Source organism: Lontra canadensis, unplaced genomic scaffold (assembly GCF_010015895.1).
Source record: "Lontra canadensis isolate GAN:19392208 unplaced genomic scaffold, GSC_riverotter_1.0 scaffold254, whole genome shotgun sequence".
Taxonomy (NCBI): Eukaryota; Metazoa; Chordata; class Mammalia; order Carnivora; family Mustelidae; genus Lontra; species Lontra canadensis.
Genome location: NW_022631248.1, coordinates 55,262 through 79,763, shown reverse-complemented (window position 1 = coordinate 79,763; position 24,502 = coordinate 55,262). Strand labels below are relative to the sequence as shown.

Sequence of the window (24,502 nt, the reverse complement as noted above, 5' to 3'; positions counted from 1 at the left end):
TAAAGTCTTAACTTTAAAATCAACTTTCTCTTTAATTTTCAATGTATTAGTAGAAACTTTCATTTTTAGTCAGCGGAAACTCTTTAAAAAGGATATGTTACTTATTAGCACTCCTCTTACCTTTCTTGTTAACAGACTTTTCCGTCTCATTCCACAAGCCTCTAGTTGTAACCTTCCTCTCAGCGCTAATTCAATTAACATACAGCCACGTAATCCAGACGATATACAGTCATTCCAAAATGATGTGTAACCCTAGTTGAAAGTGGTGGGGGGAGAGAAAACAAAAAAGCTAATTTACTTTGAATTCAGATTCAAAAACAGAAATATCCTTAGCCAAAGTTATTTGTGCCTTTTACCTTTCATATCATTTTGTAGTTATAATTTTAAATAAAATGCTGAAAAATTACAATTATCATACATTACTAATCCAGATTTTTCAGGTGTTAATTGTCTTTTCACCACTAATCCTTAATGCACATAAGCAAATAAATTTGGAAGTCAGAGGTTTAAGAAGATAATGTCTTTTTTCTTAAGTTATATGCTTACAAGGCTCTTTCAGATTGCCAGAACCTGGATTCATTCACTCACTTAACTCCTGATGATAGCAGTTTATTAGTAGTACATGTGGGCAAGTTTAAAAAGCTTAGGAAACACAATCTAGCCTAATGTAGCCTCACAGAGAATTAAAACGTCTCTCATTCAATGCTTTTTAGTATAAAAACACAAAGATAATTTTGGAAGAATTTACTGGGAAATTGATGTGAGGGTCCATGCCTCAAGTTCTGAATAACACACCCCCAAGAGAAATTTAGGGGCAACATCCAAGGTGAAAGAACCACCAGAGAGAATGAAATTGACAGACATCTAGAGATCTGGGGACACTCAAATCAACCGGGTGAAGTCAGGGCACTTTTTCAGTGAATAACTGTAGTTCTTCAAAATAAGAAGCCATGAACTCTGCGCCATCTACTAATTTAAAGTATCCAACTCAGGAAAAAGCAGAACTTGGTTCTCAGAACAAGGTAACATATGATCTTGGTAGGAGGGAGAGTGGCCAATTGATTCTATGAAGAACATTCTGTGAAGAACAGAGGGCCAAGGATTGGAAGGGGCCTAGCCCCTTGATTCTGTCACTTTCTCAAGGTCAATCTTGGTACTTTGCCAGGTCACAGTGGTCAGCCTGTGTATCTGAAGATGACTGACCGACCATCAAGGTCAATGGGATTCCACTACTGACAAAGGGACTTAAATTAGCCTAATAAAGCTACCACTCCTAAGGGACTAGGCTTTGGGAAAGTGAGAATTCACACTAAGGGAGCCACAAAAGGATAAACAAAATATCAATTTAGCGAGGCCAATTTAAATATGACAGGAGACTGACTGGATTTGAGAGTCTACTCTTAAACTTAATAAATGGTAGGGGTCTGATTAAAGTAAGACTGCCATGGGGAGCCTGCTTCTCCCTCTCCCTCTGCCCCTTCCCCTGATTATCCTCTCTTGCTCCCTCCCTCAATAAATAAATAAAAATCTTTTAAAGTAAGACTGCCTGGGGCGCCTGGGTGGCTCAGTGGGTTAAAGCTCTGCCTTCGGCTCAGGTCATGATCCCATGGTCCTGGGATGGAGCCCCCGCATCAAGCTCTCTGCTCAGTGGGGAGCCTGCTTCCCCCTCTCTGTCTGTCTGTCTGCCTGCCTCTCTGCCTACTTGTGATCTGTCAAATAAATAAAATCTTAAAAAAAAAAAAATAGTAAGACTGCCAGAGGTTTAGCGACATGTAGTGAAACCAATAAATTACAGAGGTTAGGTAAAATCCCATGGCCTGTGTTCCCATGCCAATTAAAGTCCTGCGAAGCCTGGGAACAGATTCCACATGATATCAAAGTTACAGATGTTGGTCCCCTACTGACCTGGACATGCAGCTGGAGCTCCCCGGTAAGCCTTTACAAACTGAAAACAACAGAAACACCTCATGATACAGTAATGCATGTGGACAGCCACCACACTCTGTCTCTGTCTACAAGCCGGAAATTCCGGACAAACCATATGGAAAAGCTCACATCTGCTAGCAGAGGATGAAGTAGGTCTCAACCTCAACTGCTCCCAGGGTAATGGTATAGGCTTAGCAAAATGCAGTCTTTAATAGCAGACTTTAAAGAGCTACATTTATGTGAAAAGCTTTTGGGCATTACCATCAAAAGACATATATTTAAACAGAATTAAATTCACGTGGGAAAGCTGACAAATGAGCATGGGCAGTAAAAGGGCAAGATTAATTTTAAAAATCTGAATGCATTATCTGGACCAAGATGACAATGCCATCCCTGAAATTAAGTGTATTACAGGAAAAGCAGTAGACTGTACAAAAGTCAAGTGAATCTGGCCATGAAGTAGACCAGCAAGATTCTGCAGTAAATTCATGTCCCAACACATGTATGACAGACCAGCAGCGGTGACAAAATTATTCAGTTACAAATGTGAAGCAGCCCTTTAATCTTTTCATCTCTAGTGCTAATCTTAAAACTACATCAATCCCAAAACATAATACATTTTAAAAGCTTACAGTCTCTATATGGATGATGAATATTAACTAAATCTATTTGGGTAATAAGCATTTCACATTATTTGTAAATCAAACCATCATGTTCCGCACCTTAAATTTATACAGCGATGTATTTGTCCATTTTTTTCTCAAAAGGGGGAGAAGTTAATTATCTCTAAAATTGGGATGCATTTCAAAATAAGACGGTACCTTAAAGGAAATGTCATATCATAGCTACTGAGCTAATAACTAAACCCATGGAAGAGAGAAGAAACATGTGGCATAGGTCCCACACATCCAGGGCAATGTAGTGATGAATTAGGGTCCAATCTGTCAGTTACCTGGAGTACTTAAAACTTGGTACAAGACTGGATAGCCATATCCAGACTTCCCACCAATATACCTACCTTCCTTGTAAAAAGATTTTATAAGGGCAGGTCAATACCCCTGCCCAAAGGATTTTGTCCTCAACCCATTACCCCCTGAAACAAATTCCAAGAACCTGTAATCCAGGAAGGATGGTTATATATTCAGGGCACGCTGAGTTTGTGGGCCCTTAAAAATGTAACCCGTTTGTTAATCAGAGCAAGCCAGGCATATTAAGAGTAACAGTTAAAACCGTGAGGAAAACCCGGCACTGTAACGCAGTTTATGATCTGGCTCAAAAGGCACAACTTCATATATTTTGCAACCATGTGTGAGAAGGTAAAGAAGCCCCGATAATGACTAAGTAGTCAGTGACACCACACAGCTCTTGTATTCAGATGTCAATAATCACTTCAAATGCCTAAATGGGTTTGAGATTCTATCACCAGCAATGGAGTATCTTCATGCCTATGGCTGGTCTAAGGAGAGGTACTCAAAGTTCAGGGTCACACTTAGGGAGGTCCACACAGCCACACAATCCACTTACTGATGAAGCAGGAGCAGCTGCACTAAGAATACCAACAGCCATAGGACCTTGAGGATGTCCCCTACTCACTGTAGAAGAAACAACTAGGAGTTAAAAGACCAAAAGAAAACTATTTTGGGGTCCTACAAGCTTGTGATCAGAAATCAGTTCCAATATTTTCCAAACACAGGGATGGAAGAGGCAGCTATGTCAAACAGAGAGGTTCTCACAAAATCCAGAGAAACATGACTTCATTAGGTTCATGGGTCCAAAACAAGAGGGAACATGCAAGAATAGAGAATGCATTAAGACACCAATATGGTCATACTGATGAGCTGGGATGCTAGAAAACAAAAAATGACACATTTAAAGATACCATGTGCAGCTCACAAGGCCTCCAACAAAACTAAAAATAGAACACAAAAGACAGGGAATCCAAGGGCCCTGGAAACTAACTCAAAGCATCTCTACTCGAGTAACTACAAATAAGAACCAGATAAGTAGAAACTTTCCCAATGGGATACCAGCTAAATTAATTCATTAATCATGGAGTCCTCCCTCAGTCAATCTTTTGTTGTTCAGAATCCCTGGCATCAGACTCATTCAGACAAATGGCCAAACTTTAGGGCAGACCTCCTGAAGGTTGTGGAACATAAACTGAGATAAATTACCTTTACCATATAGTATGCCATTCAGAAGCTAGGACCCAAGCAAAGAATGAATGGTATAAGGGCACCTGAGAGGCTTAGTCAGTTAAGCGGCTGCCGTCAGTTCAGGTCATGATCCCAGGGTCCTGGGATCAAGCCCCACATCGGGCTCCCTGCTCAGGGGGAGCCTGCATCCCCCTCTCCCTCTGCTTGCCGCTCTGCCTACTTATGTGCTCTGTCAAATAAAAAAAATTTAAAAATCTTAAAAAAAAAAAAATGAATGGTACATAACGAATGAGGCAATGATCTTGGGGACATGCTCTGCAGACACAATTCTTCCCTTGATGGGCAGTTCCAAGATCTAAACTTAGAGGACAGAGACAACAAAAAGCCCTATGCTGCTACATGTCTAAGCAACAATCTCCAACACAGCTTTTCCTCAGTGATAAGATGATATATATTTGGGTCTCTAGTTGCCTGATTCCCTTTACTTCTCTCCAGTGGCTCAATTTGAATGGGGAAAGGGTGTTCTTTTATTGGTCCCCTAAAAATACAAACACTGAGTTCTCACCATTTGAGTTACAAGCTCCAGAAACACTTAATGAGAATCTTTTTGTTAAGAATTAGGAGCGCCTGTGTGGCTCAGTCAGCTAAGCAGCTGCCTTTGGCTCAGGTCATGATCCCAGGGTCCTAGGATCAAGCCCCACATCAGGCTCCCCGCTCAGTGAAGCGCCTGCTTCTCCCTCTCCGTCTCTACCGAGTGTTCTGCCTACTTGTGCTATTTCTCTGTCAAATAAATAAAATCGTTAAAAAAAAAAAAAGAAGTAAAAAAAAGAATCAACTCCGAAGGGCGCATGGGTGGCTTAGTCAGTTAAGCATCTATCTTCTATACAGTGTTGAATTCTGGTGTGATCAATCTTTTTAGAAATGGCTTTCTAAACAGACTTTCCTCAGCAAAAGAAAATATCAGGTTACCAAAATATTTGGTGTTTACTACCAAACCCAATCCAAAAGTTGTACTATTGAGGCCACTCTTGGTTCACATACACCCTATTTTGAAATTCTGCCCTCACCTTCAGATTCTACAGAACGAGGTGATTGTACCCTGTCACATCTATTTGGACCAGGATGGGCAAACCACAGTTTCCCTCCTGGGAATCTAATTTGGAGACGCAGAGGCTGCATCGGTCATATGGTCGGGCATGGGCACTGGCATTTGAGTTCTAACTGATTACGTGGCTTGCAAAGCCACCGTCATTTTGTTTACAGTCTGAGAATGAAGGTAAACAGAAAAGAAAACAGAAGAGGAAAAAAATAAAAAGAACGGAAAACAGAAGAGATACGCAGAACAGAAATGAGAGAATACACAACGTTGAGGCAAACCAAGAAATACAGAAACAGACATACAGAGACAGATGCACATAAAGAATAGCATCCTAGCAACAGAACTTTTCCTATGTGTTTGGGCTATACTCCTGAACACCTGCATCTCCTTATCTTAAACTACTCTGAAGGCATTTTGGTACTACAAAGCAAGTAACTTCCAATAAAGCTAAAAGAAATTTAATGAGTTGACATTATGTATCTGACAAAGATCTCGAAGTATAGAAACTACAACTAAAAGATTTACATAGGCCAACAAATACTGTGCATGGCTAAAAAATTCAAATCTACATGCACTTAACTAGCCTATTTATCATAAGGGCATCTACTTATTTCATAAATAAACAGCGGTCCAATTCACCCATATTATCATTTGTAAGACAGCAAATTAGGACCTATAATCAAATAAATGCCACTTACAACTTAAGTCCACATTCCAATTAATCTCCTCTAATTAGAAGCAAATTAAATCCTGAGATTCCCAACCTTACAAAAGTAAAAAACACACACTTAAAAAAAAAAAAACACACATACACATTAAAAAAGTATTTACAAAACAGACAAATCCAATTTGAGGGACAGTCTGTTAAGTAACTGGTAAGAACTAAAGGAAATCACATTTAAACAATTAAAGGAAAGAATGACAATAACTCATTAAGACAATGATTCATCAAATACAGAATCTTAAAAGAGTAAAAAATTCTGTAGTTAAAATTAATAACTGAAATGAAATGTTCACTACAAGAGCCAGCAGATTTAAAATTAAAGAGTATCAAGCAACTTGAAGAACAGCAAGAAAAAAGAAGAAAGCGAGGAATGTCACGTATACTTCAATTAAAAAGAAGAAGAAAAGAAAAAGATAATGAGGAAAGCCTCAGAGACTAAGGTCTTCAAAATTCCCAGAATAGGAGTAAAAGGAGTTCTCAGAAAAAGAGCAGAAAAAGTAACAGCTGAAAATTTCCCAAACTAGGAAAATATTCATCTAAGATCCAGATGCTCAATAAACTCCAAACTGGATAAACACAAAGAGATCGTCAAACCTAGACACATCAGAGTCAAACTATTGAGAAAAATCTTGAAAGCAGCAAGACAAAACACCTTCTCACATGTAAGGGAGCAATACAGTTACCAGTGAACTTCTCACTACAAACTCTGGAGACTGGAGATTAGAAGGCACTGAGATAACATACTTGAAGTGCTCAAAGAAAAAATACCATCAAGCAAGAATCTATACTCAACAAAACTAACCTTTAAAAAGGAGGCGAGGGGCGCCTGGGTGGCTCAGTGGGTTAAAGCCTCTGCCTTCGGCTCAGGTCATGATCCCAGGGTCCTGGGATCGAGCCCCATATCGGGCTCTCTGCTCGGCAGCGAGCCTGCTTCCTCCTCTCTCTCTCTCTGCCTGCCTCTCTGCCTACTTGTGATCTCTGTCAAATAAATAAATAAAATCTTTAAAATAAATAAATAAATAAATAAAATAAAAAGGAGGTGAAATAAATAATGAATCTGCTGCTAGCAGATCAAACTGATTAGAAATTAACTAAAGGAAGTCCTGCTGCTGAAAGTCATATGGTATTTCAAATCCATATAGAAGAAAGGTAGATACAAAGGTAAATTTTAAAAAACCGTATTTGCCAATGGGGAAATACAAATCAAAACCACAATGAGATACCACCTTACATGAGTAAGAATGGCCAAAATCAACAAGACAGGAAACAACAAGTGTTGGAGAGGATGTGGAGAAAGGGGAACCCTCTTACACTGCTGGTAGGAATCCAAGTCGGTGCAGCCACTTTTGAAAACCGTATGGAGATTCCTCAAGTCATTAAAAACAGAGTTACCCTAAGACCCAGCAACTGCACTACTGGGTATTTACCCCAAAGATACCGATGCAGTGAAAAAAAGGGCCACATGCACCCCAATGCTCATAGCAATAAGGTCCACAACAGCCAAACTGTGGAAGGAGCGGAGATGCCCTTCAACAGATGCATGGATAAAGGAGGATATTACTCAGCCATCAGAAAGGATGAATACCCACCATCTGCACTGACGTGGATGGAACTGGAGGGGATTATGCTGAGTGAAATAAATCAAGCAGAACACAATTGTCATATGGTTTCACTCATATGTGGAAATAAGGAATAGAGTAGAGAACCACGGGGGAAAGGAAGGAAAACAGAATGGGAAGAAATCAGAGAGGAAGACAAACCATGAGAGACTCTAGATTCCGGGAGACAGAGGGTTACAGAAGGGAGCAGGGAGGGAATTAGGTAACCGGGTGATGGGTATTAAGGAGGGCACATGTTATGATAAGCACTGGGCGATATATACAATTAATGAATCTCAAGGTCCTGGAATCAAGACCCACGTCGGGCTCTCTGCTTGGCAGTGGATCTGCTTCTCCTTCTCCTTCTGTGACCTCTCTTGCTCACTCTCTCTCAAATAAATAAATAGTATCTAAAAATAAATAAGTAAAAATAAAAATAAATTTAAAAAAGATAAAAGACTGTAAGGCTGGATAAAAAACCTGACCATATGCTGTCTATAAAAGACAGTTTAAATTCCAAAACATAAAATGGTTTATAAGAATGAAAACAACATGCAAACAAGAATCAAAAGAAAACTGGAACAGTTTTCTTGTTAAAAGACAAAGTATACTTTGTTAAAAGACAAAGTGTACTTCAGAGTAAAGGAAATTAAGAGGAACAAAGGGGGCATTTTCATGATAAAGAAATTAACCTTTAGGAAAATACAACAATTATAAACAAACATAAACACACCTAACAACAGAATCCCAAAATACATGAAGCAAAAACTGACAAGAGAAATACAGCAACAGTAATTACTGTAATTACTGTAACACAATACAGTAAGAGTAACTAACTACAATGACAATAACTGATAAACTAGACAAAAAACAAAGATACAAAACTGAACAACACCACCAACCTGTCAACTTAAACGGCATTTATAAAACTCACCAACAACCAACAGTAAAATATACACGATTTTCAAGCACACTTGGAATATTTTCCAAGATGGACCACATGGTAGCCCATAAAACAATGACTTTAAAAGGACTGAAATCGATGAAGTATGTTTTACTCCAAGGGAATTAAATTAGAAATTAACAGAATGAAATCTGGGAAATCTCCATTTGGAATTAATCTATGACTTCTAAATAATCCACTGGTCAAAGAAATCACACACACACAAAAAATTAGGAAATATTTTGAACTCAATGAAAATAAAAACACAAATTATCAAAATCTATGGGATGCAGCTAAAGTAGTGTTTAGAAAGAAATCTGCATCTCTATTACATACCTGTATTACAAAAGAAGAAAGGTCTCAAATCAACAACCTATTCTCCCACCTTAAGAAACTAGGAAAAACAACAAATTAAATCCAAATCAACCAAAGAGAAGGAAATAAAGATCAGTACAGAAATCAATGGAATGCAAAATACAAAAATGGGAGGTAGGGGATCCATGAAGTCAAAAGTTATTTCACAAAAAATAAAGAAAGAAAGAATCAAGGTTAAAACAGGGGAAAGGAGGACAGGAAGAAAGGCAGAAAGGCAGAGAAAGGACAGAGATATGCAAATTACCAAAGTCAAAAATAAAAGGAGGAACACATCACTTCTAAACCTACAGAAATTTAAAGGACTACAAGGGAACACTATATGTATGTCTGTATGCCAATAAATCAGACAACTCAGATGAAATGTTCAAATTCCTGAAAAAACACAAATTACCAAAACCAACTGAATAAGAAATAAAAATCAGAATAAGCCCGTAACAAGAAACAGAATTGCGTAATAAAAACCGTTACACAAAGAGTGTCACTGAGATGTAGAACCAGGCTGCACCAGATGTGAGAAATCCTAGTACCAGCCCTGGCCATAAGGAAAATGTTTTACAGGATTTTAAGAAAGTCATTTAATATCCTGTGTCTCCATTTTCTCATCTACATCATGAAAAAGACAGACTTCAACCATTCTGCAAAGTGTGAGTCTAAGCAATTAAGAATTCCCTAAGGGGGTACGTGACTTAGGGCAAAACCAGATACTCCATCATGTTAAATTCCAAAAAAGCATTTGCAAGTCAATCATCAAGGGTGTTCTAAAAAGCCCCTTAATATTTTTAAAAAGATTTTACATATTTCTGAGAGAGAGCATGAACAGGGTGGAGGGGCAGAGGGAGAGGGAGAAGTAGACTCCCTGATGAGCAGGGAGCCTGATACAGGGCTTGACCCCAGCACCCTGATTCTGAAGGAGACACTTAACCAACTGAGCCACCCAGGCACCCCTTAAAAGCTCTTCAATAGGATATAAAGAACTGTCTGAAGAATAAAGTTAACACATCTCAGGATAGATAAGCATTTATAATGAGGTACCTGAAAACTGGTGTCTGGCACTGCTATACATAAGCCTAGAAGAGGACAGGAATTTCAAGTTTTCAATTGACAATGTGATCTTCTTAAATGTCAAACTGGTAAGAAAATTGGGAATATACTGCCACACCAGTAAGTTACAGAGGCATGGCAAGTTATACTACATTTAGATTTTAAGACTTCAAATTAAACTCTCAGGCTGATAGGACCCAGAGTACACAGAAATCTAAAGATCACCACTATTGCCTAAAAACCATACATCCTGCTTGTTGAGGTAACTAATGAGCCCTATAGAAAGTAGCCTATCATCAGAAAGAATATGGGTTAAAAAGCCAAAAAACAGGGGTGCCTGGGTAGCTCAGGTGGTGTCCAACTCTTCATTTAGGCTCAAGTATTATCTCAAGGTCATGGAATCCAGCCCTGTGTGCAGCTCTGCACTCAAGTGCAGTCTGCCTGTTCCCCTCCCCTGGCTTGTGCTCAACCCCATTCTGCTTATGCTCACTCGTGCTCCATCACTCTTGCCCTTTCTCTCAAATAATTAAAATCTTAAAAAAAAAAAAAAGCCAAAAAACAAAATAGACTGCAGAAAAATTAGTTATCCTATCCTTGTACAGAAGCAGCCCCTAGGACAGGCCCCAACATCCCCTGCCTCTTGGCATCCATACCCTTATATAATTCCTCCTTGTGAACGTACACTGGACTTGCTTCTAACAGAGTATGAGAAATATCAAGGTCTGTCACTTCAGAGGTCAGTCACAAATACACTGCAGGCTTCCACCTTGGGCCTCATCCCTTGCTCTGCCAGCTGCCATGCTTTGAGCTGTCCTACACAGACACGCCAGGCAAAGACTGAGGTGCTCAGTCCCGCAACCTGCAAGAAACAGAATCCTCCTCCAGTTGAGCCTTCAGATGAAACCGAAGCTCTCTCTGGCCAACAACTGAACTGCAATCTCATGGAAGACCTTGATCCAGAGCCTCGCAGTTAAGCAATGCCCAGATTCCTGATCTACAGACAACTATGACAGAAAATACACTGGTGGTTTTGTTCAAACTGTTAAATTTTGCTACGGAGTGTAAGATAACTAACATAAGGCCCCCTAATAATGGACAGACAGGAAAAAAGGGAGGTAACGGCCTAAGGGTCTGAGTTTCCCTTTGGGGTAATGAAACTTCTAAAATTGACTGTAATGACTGCTGCACAACTCTGTGAACGTACACAAAACCCTGAATTCTACACTTAAAGTGAGTGAACTTTATGGCATAAGAATTCTATCTCAAAGAAGACAACTAACATACCTTATATCTGAAATTACTTCTGAAATCTTGTTAAGAACTTTTAATTATTTTGAAAGAAGTGTGAAAAAGTTCTTAGCAAAAATAACTAAACTGATCAAGAGAAGGATGGTGACTTCAGATAAAGACAGACTTCAAAGATTAGGCAAGAATAAGCAAAAAGAGACAGAGAAACTGGAAAACTACCTACACTTGCAGGTGATATAACTAGATACATACATACATACATACATATATACATAAATGGATACCCCAAAAAACTGAAGCATATAAATGGAAAAAGTACAATAAGAGAATTTAGAAAAGAACTAGGACTATAAAATTGTCAAACATCAATAACAACCATAAACAAACAATAAAAAAGAAGTAATATAAAAAGTTATCATTTCAAAGACCTCATTTACTATCTTAACCAAAAAAAAGAAAATACCTAGGCAAACCTATACAAAGAAAGCTTAAGGGGTGCCTGGGTAGCTCAGTGGGTTAAAGCTCAGGTCCTTCAGCTCAGGTCCTGATCCCAGGGTCCTGGGATTCCCACACCGAGCTCTCCGCTCAGCAGGGAGCCTGTTTTCCCCTTTCTCTCTCTGCCTGCCTCTCTGCCTACTTGTGATGTGTGTGTGTGTGTGTGTGTGTGTGTGTGTGTGTGTGTCAAATAAATAAATAAATAAATAAAATCTTAAAAAAAAAAAGAAAGAAAGCAAGCTTAAAACTTCCCTGCAAGACTTAAAAACAGACCTGGAAGATGGAAAATGTCTCACTCTTGGATACAGAAACAACATTATGTTATCAGTTCTTCCTAACTTATAAAATTAGTATCATCCTAATAAAAATAGCAAGTTTTGTTTTTATCTAGAGCTATAAAAGTTAAAAATAAAGTTCATAAAAATAAATAGAGGCCATGGGACCCAGGCAGAGGCGAGGGTTGTGTGTCAGAGAGTGAATCTGCCCCCCTCCCCCGTGTGCTGCCACCATGCCAGACAGCTGGGACAAGGACACATACTCCACCCGGAGATCCTGAGACCCTGCGCCGTATGCCTGCGCCCGCACCACAGACCTCACTGCCCAACCCCATAACCTATCTGACGAAGGCCTTCCACCTCCTCATGGACAGGCCGGCGAACCTAGCAGAGAGTTTATATAGCAGTGGCATGAGAAGAACAGGTACTACTACTACCACCAGGAGTTCCGCCACGTGCCAGACATCACCGAGTGCCAGGAAAAGGTTATCTTGTGCATGTCTGAAGCAGAAATGCAATAGAGAAGAGACTGTAAAGTTGATCAAGAAATTGTCAACATTATCCAGTAAAGGCTGAAGACCTGTCAGCAGAGGGAATGTGAGAGCTACAGGCAGAACTGTGCCAAGGAGCTGGCTCAGTTCACCCAGATGGCCAAGGCCTACCAGGACCATCACCACTATCATGGGGGGCACATTATTCTGCCACGAAGTGCCTGGCAAAACAAAAGCAGTGGATGCTGGCTACGATAAAGGCGGCTAAAGAGACTACCACTGCCTAAAGCAGCTCCTTGAGTACCTTCACAAAACTAGTACTACTAAAAGGAAGAGTAATCAGAAACCTGTTTCTGGTATCATCTTTGGTCCCCAACCTGGACCTGTTGACTTTACTAGTCCCATATCCCTTTAAATCCAGCTACAACTAAGCTCATAAGAGAAATAAATGAAAGAACCTACTAAAAAAGAAAAAAAGAAAAAAAAAAAGATAAATTCAAAAAAATAACCGGGAAAACTGGGGAGGAGGAGGGAACAATATGTAAGGAACAGAAAATCAAAGTGCCCTACTAGACAGTAAAACAGATTTAAAGCCTCTTGAAATTAAATGTTAGGATACCAATACATGAACAAACGACCAAAAGAATAAAATTCAGTAAGAGACTCAAGAATATATTGAGGGGCACCTGGGTGGCTTAGTGGGCTTTAACCTGACCTTCGGATCAGGTCATGATGCCAGGGTCCCAGGATGGAGCCCCACATCGGGCTCTCTGCTCAGCAGGGAGCCTGTTTCCTCCTCTCTCTCTCTGCCTGCCTCTCTGCCTACTTGTGCTCTCTGTCTGTCAAATAAATAAATAAATAAAATCTTTAAAAAAAAAAAAAACCAATATATTGAAATCTAATACATGATAAAACTGTAACCTCAAATCAGTATAAAATGGGAAGATGGATATAGCCACTCAGAAAAAGAAAACTGTATCCATACTTCATACTATATTTCTAAATGAAAGTCCAAATGGATCAGGGACTGAAATGTGAAATGAAACAATGTAAATACTAAAAGAAAAAAGGAGTGAATACTTTCATACCCTGGTGTGGGGAAAAAACTGCAGCTATTACCTGAATCTAAAAGAAAAAAGAGACTGATAAATTATACAAATTTTTTAAAGACTGCATGGTAAACACCGTAAGTCAAAAAACAAAGGCAAATGTATCACAGGGGTGCCTGGGTGGCTCAGTCGTTTAAGCGTCTGCCTTCAGCTCAGGTCATCATTCCAGGATTCTGGGATCAAGCCCCCCATCAGGCTCCCTGCTCAGCGGGAAGTCTGCTTCTCCCTCTCCCACTCCCTCCACTCCACTGTTTGTGTTCCCTCTCTCACTGTCTCTCTCTGTCAAACAAATAAAATCTTAAAAACAAAAAAAAAAAATCACAGACATAAGGCTAATATCTCTAATATACAATTATTAAAAATTAAAGGAAAAAAAGATGAATACTCAATTTTTATAAAAGCAAAAGATACAGGGGCATCTGGGTGGCTCAGTCAGTTAAGCACCTAACGCTTGCTTTCAGCTCAGGTGATGATCTAAGGGTCATGAGATCAAGTCCTCCATTGGGTACTGTGCTGGATATGGAACCTTTATTTTTATGGAATCTGCTCTCTCCCTTTGCCCCTTCCCACCACCACACTCCCTTTCCAAAAGGAAAAAAAAAAAAAAAAAAAAGGCAAGGGGCCCCTGAATGGCTCAATTGGTTGGGCATCTGCCCTCAGCTCAGGTCATGGTCTTGGGATCCTGGGATCAAGCCCTCCGTCAAGCTCCCTACTCAGCAGGGAATCTGCTTCTCACTCTCCCTCTGCCCCTGCCTCTGCCCCTCTACTCATGCTCTCTCTTTATCAAATAAATAAATAAAATCTTTAAAAAAAAAAAAAAAAGAAGCAGCAGCAGCAAAGACATAAACAGAAAAATTCACAAAAGGACTTAAACATATGGAAAGATACTTTCTGTCATTCGTAAGAAAATACATGCTTAAATTACATTAAGAATCCGTCAACAAAAAAAACCCAGTTCAAAAAGAAACCAGTGTCCATCACCAGATGACTAGATAAGCAAAATATGGTATATACATACAATGTACCATTTTAGCTTTAAAAAGAAATTCTGACACATGCTATAACATGGAAAAACCTGGGTGACATTTTATCAAGTGAAATAAGCCAGTCACAAGAAGGCAAGCATAATGATTCCACTTACATGAGGTACCTAGAATAGTCAAATTCATTAACAGAAAGCAGAATGGTGGTTGCCCAGGGGAGGTGGGCAGGTAATGGGGAGTTATTTAAAGGGTAGAGTTTTAGTCTGGGATGATGTAGTGCTTTTTGAGGTGGATGGTGGTGATGGCTACATAACAATGAGAATGTCCTTGTGCCAGCGAACAATGGTTAAAATAGTAACTTCCATGCTGTGTATATTTTACAATTTTTAAAGCTACAGAAAACAATGCTTACCTATCAAGGCTAGCAAAAATCCAGTAATATGACGACATGCTGTGTTAACAAAGATGAGAACAATAGGCACTCTTACACACTATGATGGGAACGCAGAGCGGACACCACTACTACCAAGGGGAATTTGGAAATCTAGAAAAATCATTATGTACCCTTCAACCAGACAATCCTACTTCTAGGAATCTACTGTGAAAAAAAATTCATAAATACAAAACAATATACGCATATGGTCATTAAATGTGACATTATTTGAAGTTGGGAAAACTTGGAAACATCCCATAAATCCATCAATAAAGGACTTGATGAATACAGAAAGATATACACATAATAAAATAATACAGAGCCATAAAAGACCTCTACATAATGATAAAAACAATCTTCAGGCTAGAACATGTAAAAAGGAAGACACTAAACAACATATATAATAGGTTATCCTTTGTATATGGAGGAGAGGGGCAAGAATGAATATATATAATTTTACTAAGAAACACTGGAAAGATAAACCCCAAACTATTTTTTTAAAAATTACCAATAGATGGGGCACCTGGGTGGCTCACTGGGTTGAGCCTCTGCCTTCGGCTCAGGTCATGATCTTAGGGTCCTGGGATCGAGCCCCACATGGGCTCTCTGCTCAGCAGGGAGCCTGCTTCCTCCTGTCTCTCTGCCTGCCTCTCTGCCTACTTGCGATCTCTCTCTCTGTTAAATAAAGAAATAAAAAATCTTAAAAAAAAAAATTACCAATAGGGGAAGGAAGGAATGAAATAGAAAGAAGGCAGCATTTTAAATGTACATCTTCAGTAAAAGTACTACACAGTAGGGCACATAGGTGGCTCAGGGGGTCAAGCATCTGACTCTTGATTTTGGCACAGGTCATGCTCTCAGGGTCATCAGAGCAAGGTCTGGCTCAGCACTGAGCATGGAGCCTGCTCAGGATTCTCTCCCTCCTTCTCCCTCTGCCCCACCCAACTCATGCTGTCCCTCTCTCTAAAATTAATTAATTAATTTTTTTTAAAAAGTACTACACAGAAACTTAAGGCTGAACTCAACAATCAATTAGTAGTAATTATTATTATTTTTGAAAACATTTTATTTAACATTTTATTTATTTGAGAGAGAGAGAAAGAACAGAGGGGAAGAGAAGAGGCAGAGGATGAGAGAGAAGCAGATTCCCCACTCAGCTCAGAGCCCAATATGGGACTCAATCCCAGGACCCCAAGATCATAACCTAAGCCCAAGGCAGACTACTTAACTGAATGAGCCACCCAGGTACCGCTGAAACTATTTTAATACATACAGTAAGCCAATACAAATATGTTAATACTTTAGAAATCAAGATTTTCAATGAGAAAAGGAGATAAAGTATAAAATCCAGTGAGTAAAATAAAAATCCACAATGTTAAATTTGAACCAGAAACTATATAACTGATTTTTTTCCCTCCTAAAAAGTGTTTGCTAGTTCTGTCCCCCAATGAAAATATATTCTAGGGGCACCTGAGTGGCTCAGTCAGTTAAATATCTGCCTTCAGTTCAGGTCATGATCCTGGAGTGCACGGATTGAGCCCCAAGTCGGGGATTGAGCCCCACAACAGGTCTTCTTCTCAGGGGGGGTCTGCTTCTCCCTCTGCCCCTCCCCTGCTGGTGCTTGCTCTCTAATAAATAAAAATCTTAAAAAAAAAAAAAGGAAAGAAAACCTATTCTCTGTGCACTAAAAAGTCCTAGAACCAACCAATCACAACCCATTAACACTGAGTATACCCAGTAACCAGTCTACTCCCCACAAATAAAAACTAGCATTCGCTAAAGGAATGATGGATTCTAGGTCTGAAATAAGGCATCTATAAGAGAAGCCTGGGACAGCAGTTGGTGTTGACAGAAAGCAAGTTATCAAAGGTCAATAGGTCCTATCAAAAGAACACTGAAGCCAAAAGAAAGAAATTCCCACAGGCCAAAGGTGGGACAATCTGAACATCAAAAAGATCAAGGTAAGTGACAGAAACACAAGAACATATTTAAAAAGAAAAACACAAGACATAATTTTTAAAAAGAAAAGAAAAAAAAATACCCACACCTCACAGGAAGTAATACTAACCTCCTTTATCTGAAACCTGGCCTTAAAAAGAAAATTAAGTATTTACCCTCTCTGTTAAGTGCATTTTAAAAAAACAGGATTACAAAGGAAACCAAATCACTGACAGTTATGAAAATATTAAAAGTAAACAAATTTGTGATATGTGCTTTATTAGCACATTAAACAAATTCTGGTGGCAAGTCAAATAACTACTATAATTCCAATGTAGTGATGAGCACACAATGATGTGAGGTGTCTACAACAGCTGTCTTATGATATGAAAATTCTCTAGTTTCTATTGATATCAAACTCAGACACTGCTAACACTTTAGATTGTTGCCTGCCTACATTCATAACTGAAGCAGAGGTTAATTTTCAGTTATAGGTCCTTACAAAATAAAGAAACCTTTTCCCTGCAGTTCTAAGAGGAATGTTTACAGTAATACAGGCCTACCTAAAGAAACAAGAAAAATCTCAAACAACCTAACCTTATACCTGGAAGGACTAGAAAAAGAACAAGGCCCAAAGTTTGAAGAAAGGAAAGAAATTCTAAAACATCAGAGCAGAAACAAAATAAAGACCAAATATAAAAAAGATCAATGAAACTAAGAGCTGGTTCTCTGAAAAAAATAAAACTGATAAACCTTTAGACAGACTAATCAAGAAAAAAAGGACTTGAATCAAATAAAAAATGAAAGAGAAGTTACAGAACACCACAGAAATACAAAGGATTATAAAAGACTACTACAAAGAATCACATGCCAACAAATTTGGCAATCTACAAGAAATAGATAAATTCCTAGGAATACAGAAGAAAGAGAAAATTGAACGGACTGATTACTAGTAATGAAATTCAATCACTCATCAAAAAACTCCCCACAAATAAAGTCCAGGACCATGTGGCTTCATCAGTGAATTCTACGAAACAGTAAAAGAGGGGTGGGTGCCTGGCTGATTCTGTCAGTGGAGCATGCAACTCTTTAACTCTGTGTCATGAGTTCAAGCCCCATGTTGGGCACAGAGATTACTTAAAAAAAATAAAAATAAAAATAAAATAAAGAAGAATTAATACCTATTCTTCTCCAATTATTTCAAAACTAGAAGAGGAATGCGAGTTTCCAAATTCATTCTCTGAGGCCATCATTACCCTGACACCAAAACCAGATAAAGACACTACCAAAAACAAAACAAAAAACACTACAGGCCACTATCTCTAATGAATACAGACGTAAAAACCCACAACAAAATATCAGCAAACTGAACCCAACAATATATTCTAAAATAATCACCACAATCAACTGGGCTTTATTCCTGGGATGCGAACATGGTTCAATATTCATAAATGGATCATGGTTCAATATTCATGATACAACACCACATTATCAAGTATAAAAACCACAGTATCATCTGAACAGATGCAGAAAAAGCATTTAACAAAGTATAAAATCCACTCACGATAAAAACCCTCAACAAAGTAGGTTTAGGAAAAACATACCTCAACATAATAAAAGTCACAAACGACAAACCCACACACGGCTAATATCATACTCAAGGATGAAAAGCCAAAAACCTTTCCTCTAAGATTAGGAACAAGACAAGGATGTCTGCTCTTGCCATTTTTACTCAAAACAGTGCTGGAAGCCCCAGCCACAGCAATCAGACAAGAAAAAATATATATATAAAAGGCATTCAAACTGGTAAGAAAAAAGTAAAACTGTCACTATTTGCAGATGACATGATACTATAAAAATCTCATCTAAAATCCTAAAAACCCTCCCAAAAAACTGTTAGAACATGAAATGAACTTGGTAAAGCTGCAGGATACAAAACCAATACACAAAAATCTGCTGTTTCTATCCAATAGTAACAAGCTATCAGAAAGACAAAGTAAGAAAACAATCTCACTAACAATTCCATCAAAAAGAATAAAAATACCTAGCAATAAATCTCACCAAAGGGACGCCTGGGTGGCTCAGCCAGTTAAACCACTGCCTTCGGCTCTGGTAGTGATCCCAGGCTCCTAGGATCAAGTCCCACATCAGGCTCCTTGCTGGGCATGGAGCCTGCTTCTCTCTCTGCCTCTGCCTGCCACTCTGCCTGCTTGTGCATGCATGTTATCTCTCTCTCTCTCTCTTTCTCTGTCTCTGTCTCTCTCTCTCTGACAAATAAATAAATAAAATAAAATCTTTTAAATAAATACATACATACATACATACATACATCTATCTCACCAAGAATGGAAAGACCTGTATGCTGAAAACTGTTAAGACACTGATGAAAGAAACTGAAGACACAAATAAATGGAAAGATATATCATGCTAAAGGATTGGAAAATTAGTATTATTAAAATATCCACACTATACAAAGAGCTACAGATTTAATGCAATCCTTATGAAAATACCAACAGTATTTTTCACGGAACTAAACAAACAAACAAAAAATCCTAAAAGTCGTATGAAACTACAAAAAGACTAGAACCAAAGCAATCTTGAGAAAAAAGAAGGAAGTTCATGAAGGTATCGCAATCCCAGATTTCAAACTATACTACAAAGCTATAATAATCACAACAGTATGATACTGGCACATAAATCAATGGAAGAGGACTGAGAGAGAGCCCAGAAATAAACCCATAACTTTAAGGTCAATCTCACTGCATCTCTGCCAAATAAATAAATAAAGGCTTTAAAAAAAAAAAAAAGGAAAGAAAGAATGTACCATAGGAAAAACACAGTCTCTTCAATAAATGGGTGTGGGAAAACTAGACATTACATGCACAAGAATGAAACTGGACCACTTACACCATACACAAAAATAAACTCAAAACAGATTAAAGATCTAAATATAAATCCTGAAACCATAAAACTCCTAAAGAAAACATAGTAAACTCATAGGCGGCAGCCTTAACATTTTTCTGGATATGTCTACAGAGGCAAGGGGGAAAAAAGCAGACAAAATAGGGACTACACCAAACTAAAAAGCTTTTGCACAGTGAAGGAAACCATCATCACAAGGAAAGGCAATCTGCTGAATGGAAGATATTCAGAAATCATGTATCTGATAAGTGGTTAATATCCAAAATATAGAAAGAACTCAGACAACATCAAAATAATAACCATAATCTGCTTAAAAATAGGCAAAGGGCCTGAACATTTTTTAAAAGAAGACATACAGATGGCAAACAGATACATGAAAAGGTGTTCAATATCAGTAATCACCAGGATCATCCAAATCAAAACCATGAGAAATCACATCACATCAGTCAGACTGGCTAGTGTCAAAAAGACAAGATATAACAAATACTTGACAAGGATATGGAGAGAAATGAACCCTCATACACTGTTGGTGGAAAAGTAAACTGGTTACAGCCACTCTTGAAAACAGTATGGAGGTTCCTCAAAAAACTAAAAATAGAATTATCATACAATTCAGTAATTCCACTTCTGGATATTTACCTAAAAATAAGGAAAACACTAATTTGAAAAGATATACGCATCCCTATGTTTACTGCAGCATCATTTACAACAGCCAGGATATGGCAGCAATCTAAGTGTCCAACGGCAGAAAGATGATAAAGGGATGGCATATATACACAATATTATTCAGTCATAGAAAAGAATAAAATCTTGCCCTTCACAAAATGAATGGGCCTAGAAGGTATGCTAAGTGAAATAAGTCAAAGACAAATACTGTATTTCATATATAAGTGGAATCTATAAAACAAACCAACAAGAACAGAAAACAGAAAATGACTCATAAGGAACAAACTTGTTGTCAGAGGGGAGGAGGGTGTGGGATAGATGAATAGCAATTAAGAAGTACAAACTTCCCATTATAAAATAAGTAACTCACAAGGATGAAAAAGATAGCATAGGGTACATAATAACACTGCAATAACCTTGTATGATGACAAATGACAAATACACTTACTGTGGTGAGCATTTTGTATGTAAATGCTGACTCACTACATTATACACCTGTAAGTAATATATGTCAACTCTTGTTTCAATTTTTTTATTTTTAAAGAAATTCTTTTTTCCCCATTCAAGTGTCTTATCCTGAATTCTACCACTGACTCCAGGATAAGAATCCCACTCCGTAGGAACTTGCATACCAGCCTCAAACCCCAAAAACCTCTGTTAGAACCCAATCCAAGTAATAAATTCAATCTACATCCAATTCTTCCTTAATATGTGGGGACTCCAATCCCAAGCCTCCCTCCTTTCCTCACATCAGCCCCCTCCATTTTTACCCTCTCCTCCAGTAAGCACACAATCGTTTACTGAGCACTCACATGCCAAATATTATTCTAAATACTAAACGTGCAGTAACTCATTTACACCTCCATAATAACCTTCTGAGGTACTATTATTATTCCCAATTCAAAAATAGGGAAAACAAGCTGAGAATACACCACTTCAACTACACCCTTGCTAATTTCCTAAGTACATTTTCTATTTTTCTTCCATTGCATTTGCCTAGCAAAACCCAACTCCAGACAATCCAACTGTCCACTGTCTCCTTTTCTGTGCTTCTGAACTGCTAGTGGGGGAAAAATATCTTGCAATCTCCGAACAACTTAAACTAAGTCATCAATAATACCTGGCAAATCCTTCTATAAGCCTCCCTCATCAAAGCTCTGACCATTCCCCACGGCTGCTATTTCAAAATTCCGTTCTCCTCAAATCTCTTGTGTTTACATTTATGCTTCCGTTTTATGAAGCAGATGACTTCATAAGAGGTAAATGCCATCTGATAGGAATGGCCTCAACTTCTAGCAATGAACCAAACCAATAAACTCAACTTTGTCCATCCTCATTCTTTTGTCCGGTTACAACAGAAAAACTGCCTAAGGCTCACACATTACCCATGCTCCTCCATCTCAAGAAGTACCTTTCCTCGGGGCCCCTGGGTGGCTCAGTAGTTAAGTGGCTGCCTTTGGCTCAGGTCATGATACCAGGATCCTGGGATAGAGTCTCACATCAGACTCCCTGCTCTACAGGGAGCCTGCTTCTCCCTCTCCTGCTCCCCCTGCTTGTGTTCCCTCTCCCGCTGTGTTTCTCTGTCAAATAAATAAAATTAAAAAAAAAAAAAAAAAGTACCTTTCCTCACAATTCCTGTCATTCTAAAGCATCTTAAACCTCTGCCCCAACAGTAGTACCTTCCTATTGATATGCAAACATCCTCAAGTTGGCCTGCTAGGAAGACATGGACCAGTCCTGCCCTATATCCTCCCCATTCACCACAAACTCCTTCAAACTACAGGTGACCCCAGGTGCCTGGGTGGCTCAGTCCATTAAACGTCTGCCTTCCACTCAGGTCACAATCCCAGATGGGACACAGCCCCACAGGCCCCAAGTCAGGCTCTCTGCTCAGCAGGGAACCTGCTTCTCCCTCTCCGTGTACCCCCCCCCCAAGCTCGCTCACTCCCTCTCTCAAATAAACAAATAAAACCAAACTACAGTTGACCTTTGAATAACATGAGTTTGAACTACACAGGTCCACTTATCTGCAGATTTTTTTCAGCATAGTACAGCACTGCAAATGTATTTCCTCTTCCTCAGGACTTTAATAACATTTTCTAAGATTTTATTTATTTATTTGAGAGCAAGCAAGGGCACAGTGGGGATGGGGCAAAGGGAGAGGGAGAAGCAGACTCCCCACAGAGCACAATGCGCGGCTCAATGCCAGGACTCTGAGATCACGACCTGAGCCAAAGGCAGACACTTAACCAGAAGAGCCACCCAGGTGTTCCTTTTCTCTAATTTAAAGAATACAGCATATAATCAATATACAAAATTGTGATAACAGACCTTACATTATCAGTAAGGCCTTCAGTCAACAGCAGGCTATTAGTTAGGCTCTGGGGAAGTCAAAAGCTATACATGAATTTTCTAACACACAGGGCAATGGTTGGTGTTGATGCCCAAATATCCACACTGTTCAAGGGTCAACTGTTAAGTCAAAAAATAACTCTCCATCACTTCCCTTTCACTCTCAAACCCACGCAATGTGATACAACTCCCAAGGAACCTTCTCTTAAATAACTGCCCTGAAACGTCTGATGCTGCTGACACTGCCCCACCTCCCCAGGGCTTCCACACCACCACTCTGCTGCAAGGCTCAGCAGCTGCTGCTCAGGCTTCTCCCATCCACTCCCCAGGTATAATGCTCAGTGGTCTCATCCTGTATAAACACTTTTTTTTTTAAGATTTTTAAGTAATCTCTATATCCAACATGGGACTTGAACTCACAACCCAAATATCAAGAGTTGCATGCTCCACCAACTGGGCAGGCCAGGCACCCCTTGTCTTATTTATACACCCTTCCTGAGAACAGCTGAGTCCCTCTCACTTGTTTAAAAATTGTTTTCAGGGCACCCCGGTGGCTCAGTCAGTCAAGCATCTGCCTTTGGCTCAGGTCATGATCTCAGTGTCCTGGGATCAAGCCCCATATTGGGCTCCCTGCTCTGAGGGGAGCCTGCTTCTTTCTCTCCAGCTCGCCCCATGCTTGTGTGCTCACTCTCTGTCAAATAAATAAATATTTAAAAAATAGGTAAATAAATAAAAATTTAAAAAAATAAAAACTGTTTTCAAATAGAAGTATACAAGTGAAAATTAAAGTCCCCACCCTCCCCTTCCATTCTCACCCAGTCCTTCAAGGGCAACTTCTATTAACATTTCAAACATATCCTCCCCAAATCCTTTTTTTCCTCAATATGCACATAGTCATAGTCTACCATATACCAAGTGCCTACTATATGCTAAAACTGGGCTAAGCATTTAGTGGTACACCATGTCTAACCCTTAGAAGACTTTATAAAGTACGCATTACTGTTCCATTTTCACAAGATAGTGAAACGGAGGCTCAAGGGAATTATGGAACCTACCACAGTCACTGATGGCAAAGCAGAAGTGAAACTGGTCTCTCTAGCTCCAAACCCCTGGCTCTATTATTCTTGCCTTACAAGACCTATTTGTTTAATGGGTAATCTAGGTGTGCTTCACTTGAGCCCCATGAAAGTGAAAGAAAATATTAGCGTAATCCCTCCCCTCCCCCTCCTCCTCCAAGTTTCAGTTACCCATGTTCCACCCACCACCTTCCAGAAGCAGATAATCCTTCTGACTTTATTGTCAGGGCAACAGTAGTCTAATGCTACGTCACAATGTCCCTACTCATCTACCTCACTTCATCTCATCATGTAGGCATTTTATCATCTCAAATCATCAAAAGAAGAAGGGTGAGTACAGTACAATTAGACATTTTGAGAAAGAGAAAGACCACATTCACATAACTTTTACTACAGGATACTGTTTTAACTGCTCAATTATTAGCTGTTAATCTCTTACTGTGCTTCATTTATAAATTAAACTTTACCATAAATATGCATGTACAGGAAAAAACACAGTATGTATACACACACACACACACACACACACACACACACACACACACACAGGGTTAGGTTCTATTCAGGGTTTCAGGCCTCCACTGAGGGTCTTGGAACATTACCCTTTATTTAACGGGGGACTATCGTACTCACTTTTCTTTCCAGACTTGCC

The 24,502-nt window shown here is 39.1% G+C and overlaps 1 protein-coding gene and 1 pseudogene across 1 annotated transcript in view; one reads left to right on the top strand and one right to left on the bottom strand.

Annotated features, from left to right (window-relative positions):
- Positions 1 to 24,502, bottom strand: part of LOC116862534 (Golgi phosphoprotein 3) — a 59,611-nt gene that overhangs the window by 16,836 nt on the left and 18,273 nt on the right. Inside the window, exon 2 of the mRNA XM_032849860.1 lies at positions 121 to 252. Within this exon, the coding sequence (XP_032705751.1) occupies positions 121 to 252 (132 nt within the window). The remainder of the gene's footprint in view (positions 1 to 120; positions 253 to 24,502) is intronic.
- LOC116862535 lies at positions 12,114 to 12,746 on the top strand (annotated as a pseudogene).